This window comes from Aquarana catesbeiana, linkage group LG01, assembly GCF_042186555.1.
Source record: "Aquarana catesbeiana isolate 2022-GZ linkage group LG01, ASM4218655v1, whole genome shotgun sequence".
Lineage (NCBI taxonomy): Eukaryota > Metazoa > Chordata > Amphibia > Anura > Ranidae > Aquarana > Aquarana catesbeiana.
Genome location: NC_133324.1, coordinates 21,684,100 through 21,700,949, shown reverse-complemented (window position 1 = coordinate 21,700,949; position 16,850 = coordinate 21,684,100). Strand labels below are relative to the sequence as shown.

General features: G+C 45.9%; 2 protein-coding genes across 2 annotated transcripts in view; one reads left to right on the top strand and one right to left on the bottom strand.

Annotated features, from left to right (window-relative positions):
- The window catches only part of LOC141131556 (vomeronasal type-2 receptor 26-like), a 51,233-nt gene extending 38,016 nt beyond the window's left edge, over nt 1-13,217 (top strand). The window contains exons 4-5 of the mRNA XM_073618996.1: nt 9,703-9,826; nt 12,295-13,217. Coding sequence (XP_073475097.1) covers nt 9,703-9,826; nt 12,295-13,217 — 1,047 coding nt within the window. The remainder of the gene's footprint in view (nt 1-9,702; nt 9,827-12,294) is intronic.
- LYRM2 (LYR motif containing 2) overlaps nt 7,707-16,850 on the bottom strand; it is a 30,554-nt gene continuing 21,410 nt past the window's right edge. Inside the window, exons 3-4 of the transcript XR_012242495.1 lie at nt 15,630-15,789; nt 7,707-8,000 (exon numbers count right to left, since the gene is read on the bottom strand). The gene's annotated coding sequence lies outside the window, so the exon portion shown is untranslated. The remainder of the gene's footprint in view (nt 8,001-15,629; nt 15,790-16,850) is intronic.

Below are 16,850 nucleotides of genomic sequence, written 5' to 3'. Positions count from 1 at the left end.
GGGGCTCAGGTGGAAGACTACACGAATATACATTCGGTTTCTACATCAGTATATTCCTTATTTTACTACTTTGTTTATTTAATGTTATTGCATTAGACTTTTCCTTATGTATATTTTTGTATATTTGTATCAATAAAATCATTTTTATTACTTTGTTGCCTTTAACGTCCCACCACTTCCTGAGGGGTTATTCTTTTTTCACCCGCTTCTCCTGGGGGGAGCAGGGGGGCGTCTGTTCGTCCATCTTTCATCCACCCACCCACTTGCCACTCACCTGCCAGATCACCTCACCTCCCTGGAACTCACACCGTGCATCACAGAGGAATCGCCCGCACGCTTCCCGGTTCTCATGGGGGGGGGGGCGCTCACCCGACTGCTCACCTCCCGGTACTCACGTGGGGCATCATGGGGGGGAGATCCCTGCACGCCTCCCGGGCATTCACCGCTTCAGTCACAAGTGTTTCATCATGGCGTTTCGGCCCCAGGATTTCTGTCATAGCGCTTCAGCCTCAGGTTTCCGTCACAGCATTTCTATCTAGGGGTTTTAGTGTCAGCGTTTTGCTATCATAGCGCTCCTGTCGTAGTGTTCCTGTCATAGCGTTTTCTGCCTCAGCAGTTCTGTCGCAGCATTCTCCCCCCAGCATTTCTGTCAGGGTGTTCTGCCCCAGTATTTCTGTCATGGCGTTTCTGCCCCAGCATGTCTGTCGTCACGTTCAGCCCTGCATTTCTGTCATGGCGTTTCTGCCCCAGCGTTTCTGTCGTCATGTTCAGCCCTGCATTTCTGTCAGCATTTATACCTCAGCATTTCTGTTGTAATGTCCAGCATTTCTGTCTTGGCGTTCTGCCCTAGCATTCCTGTCATAGTGTTCTGCCCCAGCATTTCCATCATAAGCGTGCTACCCTGGCATTTCTGTCTCAGCGTTTTTGTCTTAGCGTTTCTGCCCCAGGATTTCTGTCTTAGCGTTCTGACCCGGGATTTCTGTCATAGCGTTCTGCCCCAGCATTTCTGTCACAGCGTTCTGCCCCAACATTTCTGTCACAGCGTTCTGCCCCAGCATTTCTGTCACAGCGTTCTTCCCCAGCATTTCTGTCACAACGTTCTTCCCCAGCATTTCTGTCACAACCTTCTTCCCCAGCATTTCTGTCACAACATTCTTCCCCAGCATTTCGGTCATAGCGTTCGGCCCCTGCATTTCTGTCATAGCGTTCGGCCCCTGCATTTCTGTCATAGCGTTCGACCCCTGCATTTCTGTCATAGCGTTCGGCCCCTGCATTTCTGTCATAGCGTTCGGCCCCTGCATTTCTGCCATAGCGTTCTGCCCCTGCATTTCTGTCATAGCGTTTGGCCCCAGCATTTCTGTCATAGCGTTCAGCCCCTGCATTTCTGTCATAGCGTTCGGCCCCAGCATTTCTGTCACATTGTTCGGCCCCAGCATTTCTGTCATAGCATTCGGCTCCAGCATTTCTGTCACAACGTTCTGCCCCAGCATTGCTGTCATAGCGTTCTACCCTTGCATTTCTGTCATAGCGTTCTCCCCCTGCATTTCTGTCTCAGCGCACAGTCTCGGCATTTCTGTCAAGCCGTTTCTGCCCCAGGTTTTCTATCACAGCATTGCTGCCCAGGATTTCTGTCACAGCGTTTTTGCCCAGGATTTCTGTTATAGCGTTTCTGCCCCGGATTTCTGTCATGGCGGCATTCTGCCCCAGCATTTCTGGCTTGGCGTTCAGTCTCAGCTTTTCTGTCTTGGTGTTTCTGCCCCAGGTTTTCTGTCATTACATTTCTGCCTTAGCGTTCTGTCATAGCGTTTCTGCCCCAGGATTTCTGTCATGGCATTTCTGCCTCTGCGTTTCTGCCCCAGGATTTCTGTCATGGCGTTTCTGCCTCTGCGTTTCTGCCCCAGGATTTCTGTTTTTGCTTTTCTGCCTCAGCATTTCTGTCATAGTGTTCTGTCATAGTGTTCTGTCATAGCATTCTGTCATAGAGTTTTGCCCCAGGAATTCTGTCATTGCATTTCTGCCCCAGGATTTCAGTCTCAGCATTTGTCATTACGCTCTGCCCAGGGTTTCGGTTCTCACGTTCCTGCCTCGCCTTTCAGTTTCAGCATTTCTGCCGTAGGGTTTTCTGTCAACATTGCTGTCAGTGCGCTTCTGCCCCAAGATTTCTGTCATAGCGTTTCTACCTCAGTGTTCAGTCTCAGCATTCCTGTCACAGCGTTTCTCAGAGGGGCGTTGTTGTTCAGTCACGGCATACTCCGGTAGCTGTTTTTTATCTTGTTTGTCATGTCTCATTGTATCTTTGTTCATGTTTGTACCTGGGTCAGTTAGCTAGGGCTCATATGTCAGGATCTGTCACGTCTACAGATCCATACGGGCTGAGGTTTCGTTTGTTAATGATTGTTGACCACAATCTTCTCGCCTGTATAACATACGTCATACGATGGACGTTCATTCACCATACCTGTACGATTACCCACCACGGTCTGTGGGTACACCAGCCCTGAGTTTTCAGTTAATTACCTGTCTCTGCGCAGCAGGTTACTCAGGCTCATTCACTACTTACACGAGGGGGGGGGTCCGTCATCAGCTTCATTCACGCGCAGTGGTCTTGACATTTCTGCTCATGTTCTCATACTTGGGTAGGCACAGAGGGGGATTGCTGTTCTCGTGTATTGTTGCCTGTCATTTCTCTTGTTCATGTTCTCAGGTTGGGCCGCATTGGCACTCATCATCCCCTTGTTGGTCCTTAAGTGGTAGGTTTGGGCAAACGTCGTCATGATTCTGGATTCTACTCTCGGGCCTGATATCTTGTCTAGGATGTGGCCTGGAAGACTGCTCAGGTCCAGTCATCTTTTTCGTTCCCCAGCCAGTTTCAGGTAGGGGGGTTTCAGTCACTTTGGGTATGACTGTTTCAGGCCATGGGACTTATTTCCCCCAGGGTGTGGAGTCTGGCCCTCCTTCCTCGGTTCAGGATTCAGACTCGGCTGCAGCACGACCCGATCAAATCAAGTGGGACCAGCATTCGATGTCTGGCATGGTTTCTCCATGTTGTCAGTGCTTATTGCCATAGGAATTGGGCCTCATCTACCTACTCCATCACATCCTTCAGGTATTTAGCATTTTGAACTCCTGCCAGTTGTCCTTTGGCACTTACCCTCGCTCTTTCTCATACCAGTATGGATAGGCCAGGGCTTGGGGGGAGGGTTTCACGGAGCACTTCCCAGGGTCTGGTTGAAGTTTTGATCTTCTCGGCTATCATTTTGCAGGGGCTCCTCGGGACAGCCATGGCTCCCCTTCCCCCACGCATTCTCTCATTCACAGCAGTTCATTCTCATGTCTGGGTCGTCTCGGGCTTCAGGCTCTGTCCAATCGTTCATGGGACGTTTTCGTTGGGTTCTGGGTAGCTTCGCAGGTTTCTATAAGGGGTTCTGTCTCATCACAGGGTCAGGAGTCGGGGGTTTCTCCTGTCATAACGGACAATTATCAGATATATACTGTTGCCATCCGGGCGCACGCTACTCCACTTGAAGGAATTTTACCTTTCCCTTTTTCACCTAAATTTGTGTCTTTTTGTCCTCTTTTCAGGCATACTGACCAGTCAGACCAAGGCACACCTCAGGCTTCCGTGTCTAGGAGTATCACTTTCTAACTCGAAGACTCTGACTACAAGTACAAAGGCTGGCCGGAGGCTAGCCTGTATTTGTGGGGGGAGTCTGAGAGGGCTATTTAAGCCTCCTCCTCTGTCAGGCCAGGGCTCGTTGGCGTTTTTGGGTTCCCACCCACCCGTTTCCCCCAATCTTCATACTTACTCATAATACTTTTTCTTACATTCAGGGTATGCCCTCTTTTCAGGCATACTGACCAGTCAGGCCAAGGCACACCTCAGGCCTCTGTGCTTAGGAGTATCACTTTCTAACTCGAAGACTCTGACTACAAATGTATTTTAAAAACAATGGCAGACAAATCAGTCTTGGAATTATTGTCACATTACTGACACATGCTGACACTGATAAATCTTGGTATCTCACCATCAATGGCCTTTCTGAAGTCTTCAGGCCGGTCATGTGAAGCGTAGGCTCTCTTCCTCTGTGCCTCTTCTCATGCACTGGCTGGTCCTTTAAGTATAACTAAAGGCTCCTGTATGACAGTCTAAACAACTACCAAATCCAGTTACTATGTGATGCACAAGCCCCATAAACTTAAAATGTCCTTTACCTTTCCTGACTGAGCCAAATCCTCCTTCATTTCTATCTCACACATTCCCCTCCCAGACACTGCAGCTCACAGTGGGAGGCTTTGAGTAACAGGGGCAGTGCTGACAATCCAGAAATAAGTGGGCAGAACTAAAAATACCGTACTGGTGACCCCACAATAGGGATAAAACTTTTCCACGAAAGGGAATTTAACCCCCTTCCTGCCCAGGCCAATTTTTAGTTTTCAGCGCTGTCGCACTTTGAATGAAAATTGCGCGGTCGTGCAATGTTGTACCAAAACAAAATTGATGTCCTTTTCTTCCCACAAATATAGCTTTCTTTTGGTGGTATTTTATCACATCTGTGGTTTTTATTTTTTGCGCTATAAACAAAATAAGAGCAACAATTTTGAAAAAAACACAACATTTTTTTACTTTTTGCTATAATAAATATCCCAATTTAAAAAAAAAAAAATTTTTTCCTCAGTTTAGGCCAATATGTATTCTTCTACATATTTTTGGTAAAAAAAAATTGCAATAAGTGTATATTGATTGGTTTGCGCAAAAGTTATAGCATCTACAAAATAGGGGATAGATTTATGGCATTTTTTTTTTTATTACTAATAGTAATGGCGGCGATCTGCAATTTTTTTTTCGTGACTGTGACATTATGGTGGACACATCGGACACTTTTGACACTATTTTGGGACCATTCACATTTATACAGCGACCAGTGCTATAAAATTGCACTGATTACTGTGTAAATAAATGTGCAAGGCAGGGAAGGGGTTAACACTAGGTGGTGATCGAGGGGTTAACTGTGTTTGCTAGGGAGTGTTTCTAACTGTAGGGGGAGGGGACTCACAGGGGGAGGAGACCGATTGGTGTTCCTTTGTACTGGGAACACGCCATCGGTCTTATCTCACCTGACAGGACGTGGATCTGTGTGTTTACACACACAGATCCACGGTCCTGCTCAGTTATCGGGCATTCGCAGGTGCCCGGCGGACATCGCGGGTCCCGAGCAACGTGGCACGCGCCCTCTAGATGGCGGGGAAGCCCAAGACGTCATAGGACGCCTACCCAGGATGGGAGATCCCATCTGTGAGTGTCATATTACTATGGGCGGGTAGGGAAGTGGTTAAAAGGACAAGCGACCATTCACTAATGTTGGAGGAGAAGCGGTTTAAGCTTAAACTGCGTAGAGGGTTTGTAACGAGCCCCTTGCTCGTTCGGTTCCACTCTCCCGACACTCCTCTGCAGCTATAGAATCAGACTGCAGATCGCGCCATCTGATTGTTCGGTCATCCGATGCTCCAGGATTAGAACTACAGCTATGTGCCATTTTAACCCAGTTGTGATAGCTCAGAACGAACACCAGGCAGGCTGTATGTAAGTTCAACCAGGAATCTCTTTTATTCAACAATACAGGCTCTTTTATACACTAACAGTGGAGGTGCATACCTCCTGCTCATATTACTTTAACAATACACCTGTAACCTAAATAACCTAATTAACATGAGCTAATTAACTAATCCCTTTAGACAGCCTAGATGACTCAGACATGACCTTTGTCCCAGACTGGCCGTCTTGTAGTTCAGAAAATCCAATCAACATTATCACAATAGTAGAGTTAATTAAACTCAAACAACAATGGGGATCTAATGACTCTTAGATCCCATACTAGAGACTTATTTACAATACACATTTTAGCAGACAACAGACAGGTAGCTGGAATTGATGACATTAGCATTTAACAGTAGGAGTCCCAACTGTATGAATCAGTCACTATTCCAATATGGCAAATCCAGGGTCCCCAGAGTCTGTGTGTCCTGGGGGACCAGGACCCGAATCCACAGTAATAACGCCTCAAGGGTCCCCAGGCATACAGCTCACAAAGAGCACCTTTCTTCCCCCAAATGCCAGGGCCCACGATCGATCGGCAAGAGGCTAGCATACAGTCCCCTCCAAAAGTCTCTCTCCCGGCTAAGTCTGTCACAGGGTTCTTTACTGTAAGAGCGGCAAGGACATATAATCACACACATAGGTTGGACTTGATGGACTTGTGTCTTTTTTCAACCTCACCTACTATGTAACTATGTATGTAACTAGGTGTGGCAAAGTTCAGATTGACAAACTATTGGAGAATCAGCAGTGACAATGCTAATAGCCACGCCCCCTGCAGCATTTTCTCCTCCCAGTGCAGTACAAACAGATATAGCCTACATGAGGGTGGTAACTCTGCACTGACTTCAGGAGCAGTGCAGCATCATTGTCACCCCATCATAGGAAGCTGGACATCACTAGTGAGAGCAACAAGACTTTGGGGTAATTTATGGGAGCAAAAGAGAAAACTCTGCGTGCAGATACACCTATAATTATGTTCTGCAGCATATATATTTTTTTGAGGCCATAGTTTTACTGTATTGTGACTTCAGGGGCCCCACCAAGATCTCTGTTCAGAATCAAGCCCTATGGCACTGACAGGCAGAGGGTTTAATGATGCTGAGCGTCATGCAACCCGGTAGAAGATGGGTGCTGGAAACAAATCAGTGACTGTAATCAAAGTCATATGAAGGGTATTTTTTGCGGAAGAAGTCATCAATGACAGCCAACGTATAATTATCAAGAATATCTGTTATCTGTCCTCATTATTCATAAATAGTTGTTGGAAAGTAAACAACCTGAATGTTTCATGGCTAAAAGCAAAAATCCAATCACCCGCAGGGAAGTTATGTGCCAAATGCATAACAACACTGTTTTCAAGTGGAAGTTCTGATTGGAGAAGCATATGATCTTTATGGGGGTGTGGGGAGGGGCAGACCATAGGATTGCGATGAGCTGAATGTGCCTGGGCTCAGTTCGAGGGATGTTCACTGAACAGGTAAAAAGTAGTTTGGAAATTGAGAACATTCCTCGAACCCCATTCAAGTCTATAAGGGGTGAATTCTGCAAATTCATTTTGCCAATTAAGGCTAATAGGATATAGAGTGCACTGGGTGGGGGGGGAACATGTACCCCATGCTCTTATTCAGATAAGAGCATGGGGTACATGTTCCCCCCCACCCAGTGCACTCTATATCCTATTAGCCTTAATTGGCAAAATGAATTTGCAGAATTCACCCCTTATAGACTTGAATGCAGCCTAACTGGTTTTGAAAGGCAGGGCAGCAAGTGTTTCCCTCCTCCCCTTTCCCCACTTAACCATACCAGGCTATGTGTCCTCAACATAGGGAGGGTACCTTGCTGGGAGAGACCCTGGCAAAGCACCATGTCCCCATGTTGATGAGGACAAGGACCTCATACCTGCATCCCTAGCCTGGAGGATGTGCTTGTCTGCATTTTGGAGGACCTATCAGAATTTGGATGCTCTCTGTAAAATAAGTGGGACCCCAGATATCCACCCCTCTACATGAATGAGTAAGGGGTACCTATTAAAATAATAATAATAATAATAATAACGTTTCAACAAGTCCAAAAGGTTGTCAGAAACCATGAAATCAGACCGAGACAGAAGTACAGTTAAATCACACTTGTTTAATAATAAAAGTAAAAAGAACAAATGTAGTCAAAACATATGCAGAGTTCAGTAACCGGAACAGATAGTCAGCCAAGCCAGAAGTCAGGGATCAATGTAGTGGAACAGCAAGCAGCATCTGGAGCCAGAAGGGATGTCAGCAAAGCAAGACTTTAAACAGGAACGCAGGAGAATGTCTCTGTGATGTTGACCAAGGCGAAGGCAGAGATCCTCTGGACTGGATGGCTTAAGTAGGCAGGACTGACGAGCAGGATATCATCAACAGCTGAGTACCTGTGGAGAGATAGGAGCTGGCAATTAGCCAACAGCTGAGCAACCAGAGAAGGAAGGGCTGAGCCCAGACCTGACAAAGGTATCTAAAATAATGTTTCAAAATAATGTCCCAGGATGTTCAAAAGATAAGGTCCCTTGAAGTAAATGTCCCATGATGATCCCCTACCTCTGATTCTCTCTCCGAGAATGACAGTGAAGCTAAAATGTTGTCATTCACTGCAGGATAGTGGTTGCTCAGGTGTTGACTGATTCAAATCCTAGTCTAGCAGTTGAATGTGAGCAAAGGGCCCAAGGATGCTGACTGATATCATTGGCCAAAATTGGTCACATAGCCATATTTCATCAAAGACATCAGCCAGTCCCTGGACTTCATTGCTTCCTTTCATCTGAACAGTGGCGGTGCGTCCATAAGGGCGCTGCAACCCCCTTTTTTAGGCGCACGGCCCCTTTTCGGCCGCAGGGCGCCTGAATTACAGCAGCGGGGGGTGGTTTTGAAGCACCTGATTTAAGCCATAGGTTCCAATAGGCGTAAAAAACAGTGACCTGTGAGCGCCATGCTGAGCGCTCGCAGGTCACTCAGCTGTGTTAGAAAAGCGAATGAATATTCGCTTTCCTAACACTAAACCGCCTCTCCGCCAATCAGGTGCTCGGATCTGTTACCCGTCACCGGATTGGCTGAAACGACAGGCGCTGTGATTGGACGCCAGGCATCCAATCACAGCAGAGGATGGGTGGAGAGGACGGGAGAAGACATCGAGGAGCTGTCCCACCGAGACAGATAAGTGCAGGCGGCGGGCCGGCAGGGGGCACACTGACAGCATTTGATATGGCACAGTGGCTGCATTTGATGGGGCACAGTGGGAGCAATTGATGGGCACAGTGGCGGCAATTGATGGACACAGTGGGAGCAATTGATGGGCACAGTGGCGGCAATTGATAGGCACAGCGGCTGCATTTGATGGCACAGTGGCTGCGTTTGATGGCACAGTGGTGGCAATTGATGGGAACAGTGGCTGCATTTTATGGGGCACAGTGGCTGCATTTGATGGCACAGTGGCTGAATTTGATGGCACATTGGTGGCAATTGATGGGCACAGTGGCTGCTTTTGATGGGCACTTCATCTGAATGGGGCTGTAGATGCATGGGCAGATGCTAGAAAACTGGCAACCACAGTCCTGGGTGGAGAGTCATCTTTCATTAGTGGGGAATCCCTGTAGTAAAAGTTAATGTTAAAGTAGATGGGTAAAAAGGCTATGTAAATAATTCATTTATTAAAAGGTGAAGAGCTAGAATTGGGGCCAAACCCCGCATCGCCCCAAACTGGAACCTTACCCCTACCAGAGAATTGCAGCTGACACCAGCTGATTAGTGGAGAAAAAAAGCGATGGAAATATATTTAATAAAATTATTAATCAGTTGTCCTCCCCCCAACAACGGCAGCTATCTGGCTCATGTGACACCCCCAGGCCTGAGATTATCTCTGCTTACACCTCCTGTAAGAAAACTGCTAGAGGACAGACTTATCAATATGTATATAAAATATGAATCTAAAAACAGGAAACAACAAGCAGGTGCAAATGCAAAGTTTATAATTAAAATGTAAAGGGTCTCTATGGTGAGCATTTTAGTAATAGCCAAGGAATGTCTGATAGGGTCTCTTAAATGTTTTACTGTACACCTGACTGTGATTGTATGTACCAGATGCCGATATCCCGATGTAATGACAGATGTCCTCCTGGATACAGAAAAGCTCCCATTGAGAGTATCCATGCCTGCTGCTATAGCTGCGTCCCATGTTCCGAGGGGGCGGTGTCCAATGTAACAGGTAGGAGTGGCCAAAAGAGAGTAAAGAAAAATACAACTGTAATTGTCACGTATGTATTCAGCAAGAATGGTTCAATTTAAATAGAAACTGCACTTTCTGTTGAATGTCTTAACTAAAAAATGACAAAGGTGGCCAAGCATGTACAAGTGTGGGATCATTTATCATTTTGGTGTCTTGGAAATGATGTCTTCATACAGCCTTGGCTGCATCCAGTGATGGAGATTTAGCTTAGAATTGAACTCCAGGAATTATCTGTATTGCATGCTTACATTGGTGTAGCTTGGCACAATGCAAGTATGCATACCTCATACATGGTGGGCAGGACCGGACTTTCCATTGAGCTTGACGGGGACCATGGGCCCATAGGGCCAATAGGGGGCCCCGCTGGCCCCGCCTGTTCCGAAAGCCGCCGAGAACGGCCAAGAGTGGCCGAAAGCGATCGAAAGCCGCCGAGAGCCAACGAGAGCGGCCAAAAACCGCCGAGAGTGGCCGAAAGCCTCCGAGAGCGGCCGAGAGCCACTGAAAGCCGGCTCTGTATCTCGGCGGCGCCATTTTTAAACTGAAAGGCTGCAATGACAAGGCAGCAATGACACTGAATCAAGGTTACGCTGACAAGTCTGCAAATGGCACTGGGCAAGGCTGCAATGACACTGACAAGGCTGCAGATGGACACTGATGAGGCTGCATTGATGGGCATTTAAATGTAAGTTTTTTTCCTTAAACTTACCTCCTAAAAGTTTTTTTCCTTAAAATTCCCTCCTAAACTTGGGGTGCGTGTTATACGCCGATAAATACAGTAATTATCATTTTATCCATTTTTATTGCTTTTATTAATCGTGGACCCAGGACGAATACCAGTACAGTATCCCCCACTTATACGCTTATATATTATCTACTTTTGTGAGTAGCCATTTGGCTGTTTTGTCTCGTCCAATTAAACAGAAGTTCTTTAATACTGAACTGAGTCTGGCACACCTTGTCCTTTTCTATTTGTTTTATAGAGCTGTGCATATGTATAGAAGGGTAGGGCCCGAAAGTGACTCAAGCCCAGGGGCCCCCCACCACCCTGCCCTGATGGTGGGCCTCTGGTTAAGCTGAAGATCCCCATAGAAGTTGGTGCTACTACAGTATTAGCTGAAATATTCTGGGCCTTGCTCATGTTCTGTGTGAGTGACTTCCCCTCTTGCAAACAGGGAACCACTTGTTCGGCAATACTGACATTCGTAGGATATCTTGTATTTATTTTTAATGAATACAAGGCATTCTGTGATTAACCTCTTCCCGTCCGCGCTATAGCCAAAAGACAGCTGCAGTGTGGACTTAATTTGCCAGGAAGGCGTCCCTGGACGTCCTCCCGTGCTTGAGCGGCCTGCGCGCCCCCTGCAGGCCACGCGCGGTGCGCTCTGTGATCAGTGATTCTATGAGACTCGGCTGATCACAGATGGGAGTAAGGGGTCGATCCCGACCCCTTACCATGTGATCAGCTGTCAGCCAATGACAGCTGATCATGTGAGGTAAACAGAGCTGGTAATCGGCTATTTTTTCTCCTCACGCTGGTAGGGTGAGGAGAAAAAAAAAGCCGATCACCACCGGCTGCGAGAGGGACATCGCCCACCAGCGTCACCTACCAGTGCCCACAGTGTCACCCATTAGTGCCCACAGTGCCACCCATTAGTGCCCACACTGCCACCTATCAGTACCCACAGTGCCACCTATAAATCACCAATCAGTGCGTCATCACCAGTGCTGCCTATCAATACCACCTACCAGTGCCCATCAGTGCCACCTATCAGTGCCCATCAGTGACACCCATCAGTGCCACCCATGCCGTCTTATCAGTGCCCATTAGTGCCATTCTACCAGTGCCCATCAGTGTCGTGTTATCTGTGCCCATCAGTGCCCATCAGTGCAGCCTCATCAGCGAATATCAATGAAGGAGAAAAATTACCAGTTTGCAAAATTTTATAACAAACTATGAAATATGTTTTGTTTTTTTGTTTTTCAAACATTTCTGTCTTTTTTTGTTTGTTTAGCAAAAAATAAAAACCCCAGTGGTGATTAAATACCACCAAAAGAAAGCTCTATTTGTGTGAAGAAAATGATAAAAAACTTCATTTGAGTACAGTGTAGCATAACCGCGCAATTGTCATTCAAAGCGTGACAGCGCTTCAACCTGAAAATTGGTCTGGGCAGAAAGGTTGTATAAGTGCCCAGTAAGCAAGTGGTTAAGCAAGGTGGAGATTGTCATGTCTCCACCCCCCTTCTCAACCTCATTCAAACCCTTTGTATTTACTGAAAAAATGGGGGAGAGTGAGTGACCCCCCCCCCCCCACCACCACCACCACCAGTGTGAAAAGGTAGAAGATGTACTGTATATTTTTTTTAACATACACTTTAAAATTTAAAGTTCCTGCACTTTTCCTTATGTTAGGTACAAAATCAGCCTTTTCTCCTTTTTTTCATTGCAGACAGTGACAGCTGTTTTCAATGTCCTGATGAAGAGTGGCCTGATGACAAAAAAATGAAATGTGTTTCCAAAATATATGAATTTTGGTCCTATGAAAATGATGTGATGTCTCTGATATTTTCATTGATATCCTTAACATTCTCAGCCGTGACATTATTTGTATTAGGAAACTTTATTTATTACCGGGACACTCCAATTGTGAAAGCCAACAACCGAACTGTGAGCTTCATCCTCCTGACCTCCATCTTGCTGAGCTTCCTCTGTGTCTTCTTCTTCCTCGATCGTCCTGTGGATATAACCTGCATGCTGAGACAAAGTTTGTTTGGGGTCTTCTTCTCCATCGCTGTCTCTTCTGTTCTGGCCAAGACCACCACTGTCTGTTTTGCATTTAAAGCCACCAAACCCGGCAGTTACTGGAAAAAATGGGTCACAGTCAAAGTATCACATTTTTTGGTCCTGTTCTGTTCCTCTGTCCAAGTTTTGATCTGTATTTTTTGGCTGTCAGTGTCTCCTCCCTATCAAGAGTATGACATGGACTCCTATCCTGGGAAGATCCTCATTCAGTGTAATGAAGGGTCAGTTATCGGGTTCTACTCTGTGTTGGGTTATATGGGGTTTCTGGCAGCTGTGAGTTTTGTTCTGGCTTTCATGGTGAGGACATTACCGGACAGTTTTAATGAGGCCAAGTACATCACCTTCAGCATGCTGGTGTTCTGCAGTGTCTGGATTGCCATGATCCCGGCCTATCTGAGCACCAGAGGGAAATACATGGTGGTTGTGGAGGTATTCGCTATATTGGCTTCTAGTGCTGGAATATTAGGATGCATTTTTTTCCCAAAATGTTATATTATAATTTTCAACCCTGAGCTAAACATCAGGAGAAAAAACAAGCTGCAGAAGCAAAAAATAAATATGAGAACATAATACGCAATAGAGAAATCTTAAATATATGTCAGGAAAACACTTTGAAATGTAGAGTTTTGATAACTGTTAAAAATAAAGTAATAATTGTTAAAGCTATATGAAGCAGTGACCTTGCATCATTACAGTATATAGAACATCTGATGATGGTAAATATGTTCCTAAAATATAATAAAGAAAAGTTAAACACCAGCTATTTTTTTCCAAAGCCAAATATTAAGACTAACTAGACTTCCCCCTCTGACCTTTTTTGCTTAGGCTCTCCAAATAGAATGATACCTAACGCGTTTACTTGCTTTTCCAAATTGGTAGCAATGCTGCCCATGAAGTCCATCCCAAGCCCATCATCATTCCACTGTTCCAAAAATGTTTAAAGGGTGTTACTTTCACTCTGTTGGGTTTTTCATTTATTTTAGATCATATTTTAGATCATAGAGAATGTAGGGAAACAATGGGAACACTCATCAATAAACCCAAATGCCAAAACCTCTAGGATAGATGGAAAGAGATCTGGGAAATACGAGGTTGTTTACTTTTTAGCAATTATAAGATAGCCTACCATTTGGAAAGCTTGAATTTTTTTAAATTTTACTGCATTGGCCAATAAATGGTATGCCTTTTATTTTGTTTTGTGTAATGTGTAAATGTCAAACAACAGAGTAGACACAAAAGTTCAATACACTCACTTGTTTCTTCACCCAACTATTATTTTTGTCCAGAGCTTTTCACAAAATGTTTCCCCCACAGAGGCAAAGTACAACATAAGGTAAAGTTCAGCTTCCTCACAATCTCTGCTCCCTGGTCATTCAACGCCATGATACGCACACAAATCATATTCACCCTAAAAACAGGCCCCTTCCCATTAAACAAAACAAATCTGGAGCTATAACCAGCCAGCTAAAGTCACTGCATGGACAACTGACCAGTGAGTCCATAACATCTCTCCCAGACCTAGTTCAGAGGGCATTCCCATTCTTGCCTGTTCAAAATGTAAGTGCAGCTACTACTTTGTTGTTTTAGATTTAGATAGATTGGAGAAGGATAAGAACCCCTGTTGAGATTTTAGTTCTATCTGGGTCTCCTTAACCGCTTCCCGCCCGCCCACCGTCAAATGATGGCGGTGCGGCTCTCGTTCTGGGACAACGTCAGAACGGCCGCTTTCGCGTGCCTCGTGGCCGCGTTGTTTTACTAGGACACGATGCGACCCTGATCCCTGTAAAGAGCCACGGCCGCGGCTCCGTAACCATGTGATCGGCTGTGTCCAATCACAGCCAGTCACATGTAAACACAGAGATGCCGGTGATCGGCTCTCATCGCCTCACACAGACAGTGTGTGTGGCCAGGTGAGCCGATCAGCGACATCTCCTCCAAGGGGACATCAAGACATGTAATCAGGGCACTGATCATCACCAGTGTCAGCAATCAATGCCCACCAGTGCCAGCAATCAGTGCCCATAAGTGCCACCAATCAGTGCCCATTAGTGATGCCAGTCAGTACTGGCTATCAGTGCCGCAAATCAGTGCTGCCCATCAATGCCCATCATTGCTGCCCATCAGTGCCCAGTGCCACCCATCAATGCCCATAAGTGCCCACAAGTGCCACCAATCAGTGCCCATCACTGCCGCTTATTTGTGGCACCTATCAGTGCCCACCAAGGCCGCCTATCAATGCCCATCAGTGCCACCTATCAGTGACCACCAGTGCCACTTATCAGTGCCACCTATTAGTGCCCATAAGTGTGCCATATTAGTGCCTCCTCATCAGTGCCACCTAATCAGTGCCCATAAGTGCCACCTCATCAGTGCCCACAAGTGCCACCAATCAGTGCCCATCAGTGCCACCTATTTGTGGCACCTATCAGTGCCCACCAGTGCCGCCTATCAGTGCCACCTATCAGTGACCACCAGTGCCACCCATGAGTGCCACCTAATCAGTGCCCATAAGTGCCACCTCATCAGTTCAGCCTATCAGTGCCGCCTGATCAGCGCACATCAGTGAAGGAGAAAATTTATTTATTTAGAAAATTTACTGACAGAAACTAAGAAAAACTTTTTTTAATTTTAAAATTTTCGGGATTTTTTTTTGGGAAAAAAAAAAATATCCCAGCAGTGATTAAATACCACCAAAAGAAAGCTCTATTTGTATTAAGAAAATGATAAATATGTCACATGGTTACAGTGTAGTATGACCGCGCAATTGTCATTCAAAGTGTGACAGCGCTGAAAGCTGAAAATTGGCCTGGGCAGGAAGGGGGTAAAAGTGCCCGGTAGGCAAGTGGTTAACAAGAGTTTGATAGAAACTCCCTGGACCCTACTAGTGATATATATTAATAGTGTAGAAAAAAATATATACATATAAATATATATTTAAACATTTAAATAACAGTACACATTTAAAGAAAGAAGGTGACGAACCTCAAAGATGCACCATTTCCCAGGTTTTTTTTTTGTGGGATTCTGCAAAAACTCCCCCACTTTTCTCGGGCAAACGGGAACACAACTTCCATTACTCCCCCTCAGAGTCTCAAAAGGAAAATATTACAATTATTTCATACATCTTCAATGGCGCTCCAAACTAGAAAAAATAAATTACAAACTTGTATATGCTGTAACTCCAGTATCGCTACATAATTCTTCACAATTTACTCAGAGAGAGGCTTAGGAGATTTGGTCTCCTAAACTCACATACACTATATTACCAAAAGTATTGGGACGCCTGCCTTTACACACACATGAACTTTATTGGCATCCCAGTCTTAGTCTGTAGGGTTCAATATTGAGTCGGCCCACCCTTTGCAGCTATAACAGCTTCAACTCTTCTCGGAAGGCCGTCCACAAGGTTTAGGAATGTGTCTATGGGAATGTTTGACCATTCTTCCAGAAGAGCATTTGTGAGGTCAGGCACTGATGTGGATGAGAAGGCCTGGCTCACAGTCTCCGCTCTAATTCATCCCAAAGGTGTTCTATGGGGTTGAGGTCAGTCAAGTTCCTCCACCCCAAACTCGCTCATCCATGTCTTTATGGACCTTGCTTTGTGCACTGGTCCAGATCATTTGGAGGAGGGGGGATTATGGTTAGGGTTGCCACCTCATCCCTTTAAACCCGAACACACACATTAATTACACAGGTTCTGTGGCTGATTAAGGTAGTAGTTAATCGGGTTGAGGTCAGGACTCTGTGCAGGCCAGTCAAATTCCTCCACCCCAAACTCGCTTATCCTTGCTTTGTGCACTGATCCAAATCATTTGGTGGAGGGGGATTATGGTGTGGGGTTGTTTTTCAGGGGTTGGGGTTGGCCCCTTAGTTCCAATGAAGGGAACTCTTAAGGCGTCAGCATATCAAGACATTTTGGACAATTTCATGCTCCCAACTTTGTGGGAACAGGGGGGATGGCCCCTTCCTGTTCCAACATGACTGCACACCAGTGCACAAAGTAAGGTCCATAAAGACATGGATGAGCCAGTTTGGGGTGGAGGAACTTAACTGGCCTGCACAGAGGCCTGACCTCAACCGATAGAACACCTTTGGGATGAGTTAGAGCAGAGACTGTGAGCCAGGCCTTCTCATCCACATCATTGCCTGACCTCACAAAAGCTCTCCTGGAAGAATGGTCAAACATTCCCATAGACACACTCC